At 41.3% G+C, this 15,058-nt stretch overlaps 2 protein-coding genes across 2 annotated transcripts; one reads left to right on the top strand and one right to left on the bottom strand.

Moving 5' to 3' along the window:
- Positions 1–801: 801 nt before the first annotated feature.
- Positions 802–4,218, bottom strand: emc3 (ER membrane protein complex subunit 3). Its single transcript, XM_075462127.1, has 9 exons — positions 4,000–4,218; positions 3,420–3,591; positions 3,275–3,332; positions 2,699–2,792; positions 2,065–2,169; positions 1,848–1,929; positions 1,638–1,717; positions 1,469–1,551; positions 802–1,374 (listed from the first exon to the last, which is right to left on the bottom strand). Exons 2-9 carry the CDS (start codon positions 3,572–3,574, stop codon positions 1,246–1,248), a joined length of 786 nt encoding a protein of 261 aa, XP_075318242.1. The 5' UTR covers positions 3,575–3,591; positions 4,000–4,218; the 3' UTR covers positions 802–1,245.
- Positions 4,219–5,646: 1,428 nt separating this feature from the next.
- LOC142377142 (RNA-binding protein 5-like) lies at positions 5,647–14,637 on the top strand. The gene is made up of 25 exons (XM_075460959.1): positions 5,647–5,776; positions 6,171–6,218; positions 6,307–6,490; positions 6,578–6,721; positions 7,632–7,701; positions 8,069–8,142; positions 9,554–9,637; positions 9,748–9,808; positions 9,894–9,959; positions 10,048–10,208; positions 10,306–10,403; positions 10,648–10,735; positions 11,410–11,469; positions 11,566–11,638; positions 11,745–11,848; positions 11,976–12,105; positions 12,219–12,310; positions 12,415–12,600; positions 12,692–12,841; positions 13,018–13,089; positions 13,175–13,354; positions 13,546–13,620; positions 13,737–13,837; positions 13,952–14,081; positions 14,265–14,637. Exons 2-25 carry the CDS (start codon positions 6,202–6,204, stop codon positions 14,388–14,390), a joined length of 2,526 nt encoding a protein of 841 aa, XP_075317074.1. The 5' UTR covers positions 5,647–5,776; positions 6,171–6,201; the 3' UTR covers positions 14,391–14,637.
- The last annotated feature ends 421 nt before the right edge of the window (positions 14,638–15,058 follow it).

The raw sequence follows: 15,058 nt of genomic DNA, 5'->3' as shown, positions 1-15,058 counted from the left end.
TCATCAACTGGTGATGGAAATGTAGATCGAAAAACAAAGCAGTTTTTTGTACTCATTTTCAAACCCAACAGGTAATAAAAAAAATCATTTTCTCTGGTAATTTACCCTTGGAAATATTACATATTCAACAAATGATAATATTTACATTATAATAATGCTGTTAAAATACATTAGGGCTGACAAATGTTTAAAAAGACTGAACTTGAAATTATTTTTGGTTCAGTTTTATAATCTTTTAAATAACTTGTTTTTTCCAGCCTTATTAACAGTCATTGTCACTCAAATCTTCACACAAGGACGCATTTATAAACATAAATGTGCATCGATATTTCCCATCTGGAAAACTGTTTATGATAAAGCCATGTGTCATATCTGAATATGAAGATTTATCATTTTGTGTCCTTTACCTGATATAACAGTGGCAACAGCTCATTCCTGCCAAGTGGTGAACAAACTAAAAGTTAAACTACTCTTCTGCACGTTCAAAACTAAATAAATGTGTTAGTGAATACTGCAACAGATAAAACCAGATTTTAATAAAAACCGACTTTATGCTGTACAAAACAAAAAAAAAGGAGTTAAATTACAAAATAAACTGTCTAACATCGTTGAAAAACAATATTTCAAGCACACAAACGCGACCTCTTCTGGTCCCAGGCCTGATTCCACCTTACGGGGGCAAATGCGAACAAACACATCTCTGACCTAACATTGGAGTGATTACATTGTATTAAAGAGTGTTGGAGTATAATTAAATGCACATCATTCACACCTGTACAATGGTTTGTGTCCTTTTGTCTAAAAAAGAAAAAAAAAAAAAAAAAAAAGAAGCATGTGAACAATGGAAACAGTTAGTCTAGCTGTACGTAATGTAAGAGAAGCACAAGGTAGTTCTCATTCTATTACCCAATAGCATGACATACAGTACCAAGCGAACAACGCATTCCAAGAAACAAACTGCATTTTCAATGATACAAAATATACCCTATCTCAAAGGTGAAATGGAAAAAGTAAAAGTTTCTAATACAAACGATACAGCAGCAGCGCCAGTGTATTGCTGTCAATTCAGATCTTCTATGGACAGGAATGGAAAGGTTACGACATGTTAAAGACAATGACCATAAAGTTGTAAACTTTGCATAACATGGAGAGATTTGTCCCATCTCTGTGGTTTTAAACAAAAACAAATCCCTGCAATGACACCACATTTTAAACGGAAGGCTCAAATTAGTAGCGATCAGGCCATCAGAATATGCCACTCGGCAGCTCCTTGCTGAACATGCCATCAAAGTCCAGCTCCCTGCTCATCAGGTCCTCCTCCACACTCTCCAGCGCCCACTGGTGGTCAGTCAGTTCTAGTGCCTCCCACTCAGCCTACAATCAGGGACAAACCCAACATGAGAATCAGCTAATCACCACTACTCCCCACCCCCCCAAAAGCTTATCACTCTGACACGACAGTACATACTTTGAAAGCTTTATTTGTATCAGCGGGCATCGCCATGGCAGCGCCACTCATTTGCTCTTGCATGATCCTCGACTGGTCCGCACCTTTGGGGATTTGAATGAGCAACAACAATCAAGTTTGTGGGAATAGAAAATAGTGAGAGGTAGTGATCTTCAGTGACCAAACTTACCATTATCTTGGCCTAAAATTAATGAGTACATGCTTCGAAGTCCAAACACATTCAGAAAATACCATGAGGCTGAGCTCACCCTAGATTACAGATGCACACAGAGAAAGAGAACAAATCATCAGACGCTCCCACACCAGTTGAAGTATTTCTTAGATTTATGCACAATGACAACAACAGCGTATTCCTACAACTCTTATTTGATCAGTTTACCAGGAAGCATCCAGTGAGAGCAGCTCTATGCCTTGCTGCAGCATGGGCTTAAAGCGAAGCGTGAGAGGGAAGGGAACCTTGGCTGTGCAAAACAGAGCGCACAAAGAACACATTGAGGAATTGACAATTTATAGTCATATAATCAAGTGAGACACTCCAAGTTGCTCGTTCGACATTATGCAGCATCAGCTGCAAAGATATGTAGGTGAGCAATTACTTGTTACAAATCCTGAGAAGGTCCAGTTGATCCAACCGCCAATGAGGATCATTGGAAGCACGTTGGTGACGTTGCCTTTCATCATGTCTGTCAGCATGCTGGGATCTGTGAAAATATGCAGTCAACAGCTAATTAACTTAGAAGCTAATGCACAGCGAGTCTTCCATACGATGTCAACATTTGATTGTCTCATTGACAGGATATTTTAGAAACTACGGACACAAAACAGGTAATAACTGGACTCATTGCAAGTTATCATTTGACACTTGCTACAGACAGAGATCATCTAAATTAAAGTAACTGGTCAACCATATCAGTGGCATGTATCCTAATACCATCTAATACCATGCTCGATTCAATGGTCTCTTGGACATAACAGATTGGTTCAATATGGGATGACTTAGCTATCCTGGAATGAACATTTAACAACAACACATTTGGGAAAAAGAGACTTCTGCTGAATGAAAGCTATTAAATTCTTTTAGTCCGTCCTGTGATGAGTTGGCCAGCCAAAGACCAATCCAACTTGGGATAGCACATTTCGATGTCTCCGCATTCATAAAGAGTTATTCTCTAAATGAGCATCTTTAGTTGGGTGGGTTTTAAAGCTCATGATTTCATCGTCAAATCGTACCTGTCATGGGAGACGGTGGAACAACCTTCCTTTTAGTCTTCTTAAAAAATCCATCCTCTTGATTATTGAAGTAGAACTTCCTCATCAAAAAGGACTGAAACAAAAAGAGATCATGAGCAACGATGTCCAACACTACATGGTCATAAAAATGCAAGTCAACCAACGTCTCCCAGTTCATGCCATGAATATTCTTTAAAAAAAAAACAGGAAAAAAAACAACCTAATTTTAGTTCACAGGACCTTGTACAATCCTAAAAATCTAGTGCAAATAATTCTAGATTCTCACTTTTTTAAGTTTGAACCTTGGAGATAACTTTAAGGATTTTTGTAATTGTTTCCAAGACATTTTTCCAATTTTTCCATTTACGTTGTCAATAAGATGACAGATCTACTTAAAAAACTGAAAAATACTTGGAGTACATCTTTAAGGTCCTGCAAGGTTATATAAACTTTATAGAAGATTTTCCATTATTTTCTTTAAAGAAATGCTACTAAAATATTAATGGTTTTGGACTGAGGCCATATAAGTTGTGTATATTTTTGACAAGGACTTGTACCTCAGAGGAAGTTGCCTACCTGTTTCGGAATGTACTTTCCATTTTCTCTAAGAATTCGGCTCCGAATAAGAACCTGACTGGATTTGGAGACAGATCAACACATATTTAAGCATATCACCAGCAACTGCCTTGAACGCGTGACTCTGCAAATATGGATTACCTACCTGTCAGAGACTTGCTCTAACGTCAACTTTTTGTCACTCTGCAGAAGAATTGAGACATAATGCCGAATCACCCCAACAAGAAAAGTGATGAAGACAATGGGCAACACCACCCAGAGTCTGATGTTGGAGTCCAGCAGAAGCTCAGGCTCAGCCATTGTGATTGGTGGAACAACTGAGGAACCAAAAAACAGTCAAATGAGCGGCGAGGAAATGTGCTGCTTAGCTTTCGTCCTGTCAAACAGTGAGGAGCTAATTCGCGTGAGGTATGCTTGTTGTTATACAGTAAAAAAAAAAAAAAAAAAAAAAAGGGTACCAAGAAGCTGTCTGTAAAGCTGCGACTGACGTTACTCAGAAGGATGGGCTCATTGTGCAGCCAGCCCCTCCTGCTAGCTAGCTAGCATCGCAGAACTAACCGTTAACAATACAAATCAAGCTAAGACCTATCGATCAATAACATGATCTGTACTTGATATTGTAATGCGTAAGTTGTCGGCTAGAAGCATTAGCATACTGTATGAAACTGCTAATCAATGAAACGGGCTGACGCAAGCGTTAGCGTTGATGTTAGCCAGCTGGGTACCTTCTTCCTGATTTCGGGGGTTACAGTAGGTGGAAACTGGCGAGTCGTCTCTGCGAAGCGACCACCACTTGCAGCACTTTTTCCGGTCTCTGAAAGACACTGCTCATTCGGTAGTTAAATAGCTTAAACAATTTTAATCATTTCGCATTCACTGCCACGGCCAACGCGCTTTGCTGGCTGCAGGAATTAACGCAGATTTCTGCTTCTGCAATTTATCCGCGTCGCACTCACTGTTACTGCAGCGCCACCCCGCGGTGATGGAGGAAGTGCTCCCAAACTGCACGTATACTGTGCTCCATCATCGTTGCTGGCTGAAGAAGGGATGTCAAAAGCAAACAAAAAAGTCCAGAGTAAAGGCTGAACTTGGACAAGAAACCACCGACTGAACTCCAGTTTTAGGTTTTTACTCCTTAACAACAACAGATAAACTATTTTTGTGTGTGTGTGTTTGTGTTTATAAAACTGACATCTGACATAAGCTTTTCATAGCTATTATGAGGACCATTGTGTGGTATATATTTATTTGGTGCAATAGCTTACTCAGACAACAAGTATGTTATTGTTTAATCCAGAATACCAACAGCATATATTGCATGGGAAATGCAGTGTTCCTATAACCAAAAGTATGACTTTTCTGATTAATGTGCTGGATTCTGAGAGTCAGGAATTGTACATCAAGTAACACATTTTTATAGGGAGCATGTATGTTTAATGATGTACACAGGTTTTGGAGTAGCTTACGCTACCTTCCAAGATGTCATTCAGCCCATATTGCAACAGCATGGCTCTATGGTTAAAGAGTCCTTGGTGAAAATTGTTGAAAGTTTGTAAAAATGGCTTTTATTGGGTAAAAGAAAAGAGCAAGAAAGGCATCCAACCCCTGGAACTCTAATTCTGTAATTTCTCAAACGAATAAAAGATCTGATTAAGAAAAAAGAGGTCTTGATTAACATTTTGGTATAAAACATGAGCATTAGTCTAACTGGCCTTGGGCAGTAACATAGTTTCCAACATAACGGTGTCCAAAAAAATGCAACACCGACAAGCATGCAAGGGTGTAAATTCTGTCCAGAGCTCTAACCTGAATTTCATTTAGAATCTGCCGAGTTGAGAGCAAAGGAGACTTTCCAACCTCAAATATCTGGAGATCACTGTAGAGGAGGAGTTGTCCAAAATCCAAGAGAACACTTTGTTAACTATTAGTTAAAAAGGAAAATCATTAGAAATAAATGGACATGGCAATTTCCACCAAAAAAAAGGGGGAAAATATCATTCATGTGTCCAACAATATGTCTTACCATTGTTGGTCTTCTTTTTCTGTGATTTAACGCCAAAAGAAACAAACAAAAAAAAAAGTATTAAAATACGATTTGGGGCTTGGTTGTACACAATCTAAACTCAACATAAAAAACCTTTTTAGATTTACATCTATAATATACATAGGTTTAATATCTGTAATGATATATCGCTTAATTTTAACAGAGATATAATGGGGATTTGTTGGTGGAGTTAGCCTAAAATTATACATTTAATTCAACCGAGTCAAATATTTTACACAGCCCAGTTATCTATATGCTGGTTCTCTGTGTTGAGTATCATTTTTTTGTGTGTGTTAATAATCCCGATCAGTAGGTGGCGGTAACGCACTCTTTTTCTGCCCGTTAACGGTGCTAGAAAAACGAAGAAGAAATCACTGCCGATGAGCTGAGAAACCTTCCTAAAAGGTCGTCATCATCATTGGCAAGCTGAGTTGTTACCAAAAAAAAAAAAAAAAAAGGTATGTAAAACTGAAGAATATGGGATTATATGTCTGTCTTTCGCAAAAAATATGCTTATTTGTTTAACTTGCGTTGGTTTTTCCGACGGCAACTGTCAATCGTCTCCATAAAGCTAGTGTTAGCAAAGGCCTGCTTGTGCTGAGGTGTCGCTAATAACTGGCCTGCTCAGTAGAACAGGTGATCTGTGGTTAAAAATGATGGGCATTTGTGTTGCATAACATTTGAATAAGCTCTGTCCCAGCTTCCGTCTTACACCTCAGCTCATTTTATGTTATGCTCACATAAATTAAATTAAAGTGCTAACGCTGTTCTGTGGTTGTGTTGCAGTGACTCGCATCAAATACTAGCTCACTGCAATTATGAGTTTTTTTAATTTATTTTTTCCCCTTGCAGCCTGACATTTACAGTTTATCTACACTAAACCATGGGGACTGATAGAAGGTGAGGTACACATACACTGTACTGTATTGCCTACTATCCAGTGTATTCATACATGTGTGTCAATGGCATTTTTTGGTTTCTTTTTCAGAATTAGTCGTAGTGAACGTAGTGGAAGATATGGTACGGATGGCAGGGATAGCAGGAGAGAGGAACCAGAGTGGTACGGCAAACGAAGTAGAGATGTGGAGAGGGATTATGATCGACGCTGGGTAGATGATAGGCATAGTGATGATAGACACTGTGATGAACGCAGGGATCGCGACAGTCCAGAGGTACGTGAATAGGAGTATCGTTAAAAAATACATCTTATTTTGGTTCTACGTGTGGGGGTTACGTCATTATTTCTTTGACTGCGACAGAGAGGCCCGAATCGACGCAACAGTGACCGCTCTGATGATGAATACGAAGGAGATTATCCAGAGCAAGACTACAAAATGGACCAGGAAGAGGAGAGCAAGACTATTATGCTAAGGGGTCTCCCTCCTAATGTGACAGAGGAGGATGTAAGTCAGAAATACTCAGTCATCCATCTTAACCCATTTAATACAGACTAAGCAGAATATTCATTTATTAGATAACTGAATCAATAAATCTGATTCATACAAATAAAGTCCTTCTCAGTCATTTCTTTTGACCCCCTTGAAGTGTATGGTGGTGATTTTGTCTACAGAGATGACTCTTCTGCTTGTATTTAATTTGTTTCTCTTTATTATTTTGTGTTTTTTTTTTTGTTTTTTTTGTTGTTGTTTTTTTTTCGTACTTTTAATCACAGCTCTGGGTAAATGGATACCAGACAAAGACTCAGGACCATTGAAAACATAACAAATGGTTGAAATCGCTGTCTCCTTGCTTCTCGTTATTGGTAGAGACACCTGTGCAAGTCACACTGTCAGGCTTCATTGGCAGAATAGGGCCTTTTACATAAAATCCCATCATGTCCCCTTGACAAAGGGTTGTGTGGCCGTCCTCAGAGCTGTTGATGTGTTTATTTGTGCTTTAGGCATAACTGCTTTGAAATAATTTATGCCATAACTGCCTCACATTTTAAGACGTAATGTAACATATGAATATTCCCCTTACTGTGTCCAACAGATCACTTGGATCTCAGTCAAACAAAGATGAAAACCTCACTACTTGTTGTTTCTAAATAAGCACAGCAACCATCTTTGTCGCAATAACTCGCTAGTACCTGCACATGCAATTGTATCGCAGGTGGAAATCTTTGCCCAAAGTTCAAATCTGTCAAGAAACAAAATTTTAGAGGAGAAATGGCTTCCAGCTAAAGTATGGTACTTGCTTGTCGTCATACCCGTGTGTAAGGTTGTCTTATTGTTAGATGTCAGACACAAAGTCGAAGAGAGTAGCATTGACTCATTTTATTTGTCTCATTTGTGTTGGTCTGTTCCCCCCCAGATCCGCATGGCACTCGAGCAGCTCCAGGGACCCCAGCCTGTCGACATACGTTTGATGAAGAAAAGGGCAGGTTAGTGTTGCTGTTCAGAGGAGTGAACTCATTCACTTTCATGCTCTGTCTTACGACCCAACTTACCTCCTTGATAACTTGAAAAGTAGACCCGTATTAAACTGTCAGAAGATCCTTTGTGCCACATACTAAGTCTGGTTTGACGGTTGCATCAGGTAAGAAGGTAACTGTATTTTTGCCTTTGTGTAAAGACATGACAAGCTTTGGTAAACAAAATTCCACCACCTTCCCCGTGACCTTGTAAGCACCCCCCTCCCTCTACCTCCATATCTTGAACTGGGCTGTACAAGCCCATTGTAAATTTGTTTGTTGCACCAAAGCATTCTAACTAACACACCTCCCGTCTATATTTGAATGCTGTCTCTAGGTATAAGCCGAGGTTTCGCCTTCGTGGAGTTTTATCACTTGCAAGATTCTACCCGATGGATGGAGACCAATCAGGTTGCTTCAACAATCACCAAGTCTAGAATTATTCTTGGAGATTAGAGGCCAAATGGACCTCTTCCATGACAATGATATCAAAGAGCTGAATATGTTCATCTTTATTTAGAAATCCTTCCTTCCACAAAGCTGTGACACCAGAGATGATTATCTTTGATATCACACTTTGCTGATGTCTTCTTTTTTATAGCCACTAATCGGCAGATATTGCAGTCAAAATAAGTCTTTCATCTGCTAAGTTTAATGGAACTTGTGAAATTCATCATCACTGTGTAAGATTTTTGCACTTTGGCAATGCACTGAAATCTGTCAGCTCTGCTACAAATAATTTAGTAAGACACAATTCAGGAAATATTAAGGGTCTTAAAGCAACACTATGTAACTCGATGAACTTACTTGTGGTAAGCTCTGTCAAAATTGACAGATTTTTATTTATTTTTCGAATTACCAAAGTCTTGCAACAGTGCTACCGACTCAGCAAAGCAGCGAATATCGATTTGCAAGACGACCAGCTCCGTATCTCGTTCTGCAGCCTGTAACTCTCGCAAAGCTGCGTTCAGCACCTGACGGACAGCAAAAGATTCGCTCTTGTTGGGCCTCCTGCTCAGTCCCTCTCGGTCAGCGTTCTCTTTGATCTTCATCGACGTTAGGAACTCAGAGGGAAAGCGGCTCTTTTCCCCATATTCTGAGTCGGTACAATAGTGGCTCATAAAGAGCTTAACGCAGATGCTTCTAGTAGAGCTGGAGACTAACTTGTTATTAAAACAATTAGAATTTGATTTACCAACTGGCTGCACTCAGTTTCTATCTCCCGTGGTGCTCAGCGATGGGCGGATGGTTCCTCCAATCACCTGCCGAGTGTTATTTCGAGAGCCTTCGCCCTCTTCAAAACATTTCTTTAAGCGACGGCTTCCCAGATGCTGTGTTGAGTTGGCGTAGTGTTGCTTTAAACTAATGAGCATTTTGCCGCTCCTTATGAAGAGTACACTTCCTGTTTACAGCGCAGCCCATGTGGCCTTGTTTAGGACTGACTGCCTTACTGTTTCATAGCACATTCTGCTCCAGCTCAGCCACGCGGATAGTTTCTCATCTCCACTTAACAACCGAAGACTGGAGTGAGACAGGGACGAGCTGGCAGCACTCCGGTCCCAAACACTTAGAAAACATTCGTATAAGCTCATTCCCTCACACTCGGAGCTGATTCTTACTCTCTGAACCTCTCTTTCTGTCTCTGTTGCCTTTTACCCCCCCCCGAGACACTCCACCTAAGCAGCAAGTGTAAACCTAGGCACTGTTTCCACCCGCTCCAGCTGCCCTCACCCATTAGATAAGGGTAGTGGCAGGACCTTACCAGCCTCTTTGCTTAAAACATGTGGGATTTTGATATAACTAGTGGCTTTTGACTTCACAGAACAAGCTGGTGATCCAGGGGAAAAGCATTCCAGTTCACTACAGTAACAGAAAACAGAAGTTTGAAAACTGGCTTTGCAATTCTGTGAGTATAACGGCAGCCTGCAACGTAATTCCACTGTTTGGCTTTTTTTTTTTTTTTTTTCCTTTTTCTTTCTTGAATAACAAATATAACACAGTGTTTTGCTGTTACAGTGTGGTCTGTATAATTTTCGGAAGAGGGTGAAGTGTTACAGATGTGGAGCAGGAAAAACCGGTGAGTTCCCTTTCTGACCGAGTTTTTTGCCGTTGTCTGGTTCCGTGTTAGCGCTTCGTTACAGCTGGTGTGTTTCTCTCTGCAGGAGAATCTTCTGCAGGAAACGGTCCGGTCGTAGAGTCTCAACAGCCAGCAGAATTCAGCGGAGACAGTGAGTGCGTTATTCGCCCGCATATTGCCCAAATATTTTCTTCGTCTTCCGTACAGCATTTGTAAATCCCCGTCCTTGTTGTTCACAGCAATCATTTTGAGGAACATCGGACCGCTGTCTTCTGTCGACGGGATTCTGAACTTACTGGCACCGTATGCGAACCTGTCCTCCAGCAACGTCCGCCTCATTAAAGACAAACAAACGGGACAGAACAGAGGCTTTGCCTTTGTCCAGCTCTCGTCTCCCTTGGTATGTCACCGCGCTGTCGTTGTTCTGCAGTGAGTGTGTTTCAGCTCAGGGACGCGCACACACACATTCAACAAAGCATGGTCGTTATTTTTTACAGGAGGCTTCTCAACTGCTCACCATTCTCCAGAGCCTTCAGCCACCTCTAAAACTTGATGGAAAAACAGTCGGAGTGGACTATGCCAAGAGTGCTAGAAAGTGAGTCATCTCTGTCTCACACACACACAGAGTTTGTTTCAGCTTTCTTTTGAATATCATATCGTACCGATGGGCTATTTTGGATCTGCACAGTGTGTAATATTGTACACATGCTTTTTGTACACCTAGAGTGAAACTGATGCATTTATCGGGTCATTTTCGGCTGCTTAATTGTCTTTGCAGTTACACAAAGTTAAACAAACAAAGAAAAGAAAGTTGAATTCAATTTTTCTGTCTTTTCCAGAGACTCCGCTCAGCCTGAAGGGATCAGAGCCAGCGCTCTCTCTGTTGCCAGCACGGCCATTGCTGCTGCTCAGTGGTCATCCAGTCAGGTATCGTTTTTTTTTTTTTTTTACTTTAATTTCTTTTTTAAATGTACTTTCAATTTATCCGAAAATCCCGTGAAGCGCGCTCGCATTTGTTCAGACAATAAAATGAGTTACACGTAGCAAGAGCTGCTGAAGGCTGGTGCTCATGCAAGTGTTTTCCCTTATTTTTACGTTATCACTTTGAAGATCGGTGCTGAAAATCAAGCTGCTATTATTTAAAATGCTTGCTTTAAAATGTATTGCTTTCTTTTTTTGGCTTTGTTTTCATTAGCTTGTTCTTGTGTGGAAACCTTTCTCTTCATTTCTGAATGAAAGTCAGTTTCCTCGCTTGCTTTGCAGCTGTTAATGATTATTACATTTTTGGTGATCGTTGTAACTGACTTGTCTGGCCTTTTTTTTGCCAATCAGTCTACAGTTTTACGTGTCATTTGGAGGGAGCTAAATGAGGACGGAAGGATCGCACAAGGAGTTGTTTTTTCTGTCTATTAAATACCTTTTTTAAAATTACTGATTTTGTGCTCGTTAACCCAGAGGAAACTAAATCTGCAAAGTATGATATTATTTAGCTCAAGAAGAAGGTTAATGAGTTGATGTGTATTTGCACATTTATGAGTCGAATGGTTTAACTTGTGGACTGTTGCTGACTTTGTCAAATGTCTGTTTTTATCCTTTTTTAGTTGCCTCAAAGTTCAGCTGCCAGTGTGGCTCTTCCTGAAGGATATGCACAGCAAACGCTGGTTGGTTGTGTTTTTTTCACACTTTTTAGCGCAAACAATGACTTTAACAAGGAAAATCAATGATTGCTGCAATGTCATTCATGTACTCTCATTTAGGGGGCAACTTATCAAGTCTGGCCGCAGCAGCCTGAAGGACTGGCTCCTGCCATCGGTGATGGATTACTTGGAGGTATAAAGGGTTCTTTTAGTCACTCACAGATATTCAAGGTACCAAATGCTGAAATTGCTAACCGTGTGTTGTGATTTATTTATTTATTTATTTTATCCGTGTGCAGCGGCTCCAGCAATGAAAACTTTAATCCCTGCAGCTGCTGCTGTGGTCCTAACCCAGGCAGCTCATGTCTACCAACCTGTCATCATCAGCCAGCCTGCCGTACAGGTAGTTTGTGCAATAATATGGAATCTCTGTGGGCAAACAGCCGCTGACCTTTAATAAACCACGCTAGTGCTAGTGCTGTGCATGGGAAAAGGGTCATATTTTTTTTTTTTTTCACCCCTCCTTTCAGACACATCAACTTGTGCTGCAGCAGCCAGCCGCACAACAGGCTGCTGGTGTTTGCACCGCATCTCTGGTAACGCCAGCATCATCCGCTGCCGCGACAACAGCCTGTGCCGCCTCGACTGCTGTCGCAACAGGTGAGATTTGTTACCCCTCTGCATGTGACTGCGAAGATTCCAATTAAACTTGCTCCACATGGTTTAGAAAGCGGTGTTCTGTTATACATGCGCCTTCTTTTCTTTATTTGTAGTAGTCCCCGACACATCCACGTACCAGTATGATGAGTCATCGGGTTACTATTACGATCCGCAGAGTGGCCTTTACTACGATCCCAGCAGTCAGGTGTGTACAATTTCATCTCAAGTGCATGTACTGTACACGTGTGTGCACTATTATTACAGAAAACTGTTAGTTTGTTTACTTCTTTCTCTGCTTGTCATCAATAGTACTACTATAACGGCGAGACACAGCAGTACCTCTACTGGGACGGTGAGAAGCAGGAATACGTTCCCGCTCTGGCGGAATCTGACTCGAGCGCAGAGTCTGCAGCGGGGCCCTCAACCACAGCCACCGCGAGCAGTAAAGAGCCCAAAGAGAAAAAGGAGAAGCCCAAGAATAAGTCTGCGCAGCAGGTCGGTGGCAATTTTTAGTGGCACGCGTTTGTTCACGGCGCTCAATTAAACTCATCTTTTACATAATGATCATTTGTGTCTTAAACTACAGATCGCAAAGGACATGGAACGCTGGGCCAAGAGCATGAATAAGCAAAAAGAAAGTATTAAGAGCAACTTCCAAAGCTTTGGAGCTTTTAAAGAAGAAGACAGGAAGGAGTCTGCCGCTGCAGATGCAGGTTTCTCCCTCTTTGAGAGAAAGGTAGGGTTAAAGTCACGATTGGGCTGAAAGATACTTTTTCTTTAGATTTATCCAGTCTTAGACTGGAAATGATTTCCAGTCTTTAAAGCACCTGGATTTTTATTCAGGATTAAATGAGGGCCTTTTTGTTGTGCATAGTAAGGTATTTTAATGATGGAATTGTTTACTCTCGGCAGATTGGAGGTTTTGAAATGCCTTTACTCATGACTGAGCAATTCAGGCTCATTGAGCAGGAGGTTTCAGCCAAGGTCGGTCGTCCCCTTGCAATTATCTTCCCGTTCCACGTTTGGTATTAAAGCAAATCTTCTGACATTGCTTTAATTCGTGTTCCAGGCTGATATGGTGGCTGCTTACAATGGGGAAAGTGACCCAGAGGATGGCGGCATGGAAAGAGCAGCAGACGAGGAAGGAAAAATAACAGACTGGAAGAGGATGGTTTGCCTGCTGTGTCGTCGGCAGTTCCCCACCAAAGACGCTCTACTGCGTCACCAGCAGCTCTCTGACCTCCACAAGGTGAGGATATTAAACAGCAGGCGCTCGGTGTGCGAGTAGCTATGAATATTCCACTCGCTGCCATCTGTTCAGCACATTAAGCCTCGATGCAAACGGGACATCAAATGTAGTATATTAAAATACACTGTATACCAAAGTGTGGCTTTGTGTTCATGCCATTGAGTTTTCAGTTATAATTGCTTTTGTCTCAGCAAAACCTGGAAGTTCAGAGAAGGTCGAGGCTTTCAGAGGCTGAGCTGGAGGAGTTGGAGAGAAAAGAGACCGAGGTATGTAGCTGAACCGTCTAAAACTGCCCGCTCTGTGTTGGTACATTGGGAATGTACTGAGTAAGGTCACATGTTGATTTTTTTTTTTTTGATTTTTTATTTTTTTTTTTTGACAGCTGAAATACAGAGACAGAGCTGCAGAGAGGAGGGAGAAATATGGAATCCCTGAACCTCCTGCACCAAAGAAGAAGTTTTATCAACCACCCGCCACAGTTGTGTAAGTGTGAAGAGTTAAATCTCGCCGAAGACCACATGACGGTTCAGAAGTGGTTCACCGGGATTCTGATCCTCTTTACCCTTTTCAACTTCTCCCGTCATTCACCACCAACAGGAACTACGAGCAGCCCACAAAAGACGGCCTGACGAGCGACAATATCGGGAACAAAATGTTGCAAGCGATGGGCTGGCAGGAGGGTAAAGGTCTGGGGCGCCACCAACAGGGCATCACGACTCCCATCTCAGTGAGTAGACAAACAATAGTTTACAAAATAAGTCCTCTCTTTAAACCAGCTCCTCTAACAGCTGGAATCTGCCCGTCTTCTGTTTTTTTTTCTTTTTATTTGCAACACAATTAGCAGTATTACCTGAGGGGCACCTGTGTCCTCTCTGTCTCCTCTAATAACCGTCTTCACTCCTCCTCACAGGCTTCTTTAAGGACAAAGGGCACAGGCTTGGGCATTAAAGGAAGCTCCTATGAACTCTCACCGTCCGATACCTACAAGGATGCCGTTCGCAAGGCCATGTTTGCACGCTTCACCGAAATGGAGTGAACTAAAGAAAGAGAAGGAATCGTACAAAACTGTTAAATCATGATTTCTACTTGTCGACTGAAGATTATTTTTCCCTCTGTACAAATTTCTATCCTCACCATGTATATAAAATGTATGCTTTTTTTTTTTATTATTATTTTTTGTCATCCAATACTTGTTTTCAGTGTGATGAAACTGTACATTTTGTAAATTTAGGTGGATATTTCTTTGTTTGTGAGAATCTCTAATAAACAGAGCTGTGATCAAACTTGCGCACGGACCGTCTATTAGAAATAGTTCGGTTTTAAAGGGATAGTTTGCCTCTTTTGACATGAAGCTGTATGACATCCCATATTAGCAATATCATTTATGAACATCTTCTTACCCCCTGCTGCGTCCTGTGAGCCGAGTTCCAGCCTCGTTTTGGCGTTGACGAAGGTAGTTCGGCTAGTTGGCTGGGGTCGTGAAAATAAAGCGTTTTGCTTCTCAAAACTATGCATTCAAAAGAGTAATACATTTGCATCACAAAATCGCCCATCCAGAAAAAGTCAGACCTCACAATCGCTTGGCGCTATTTTCTCTCTACCTTCATATCAATGCGTACAGCCACCTGCCGATAGCCGCACCTGTTACGGTGTTTACTGCTCGGAAGCAGGGCACCGTTCGGTCTGCACTTCGGTCTGCACAGC

This window comes from Odontesthes bonariensis, chromosome 3 (genome assembly GCF_027942865.1).
Source record: "Odontesthes bonariensis isolate fOdoBon6 chromosome 3, fOdoBon6.hap1, whole genome shotgun sequence".
Classification (NCBI taxonomy): domain Eukaryota; kingdom Metazoa; phylum Chordata; class Actinopteri; order Atheriniformes; family Atherinopsidae; genus Odontesthes; species Odontesthes bonariensis.
Note: the sequence above shows the minus strand (reverse complement) of the source record. Positions and strands in the feature narration are given on the sequence as shown.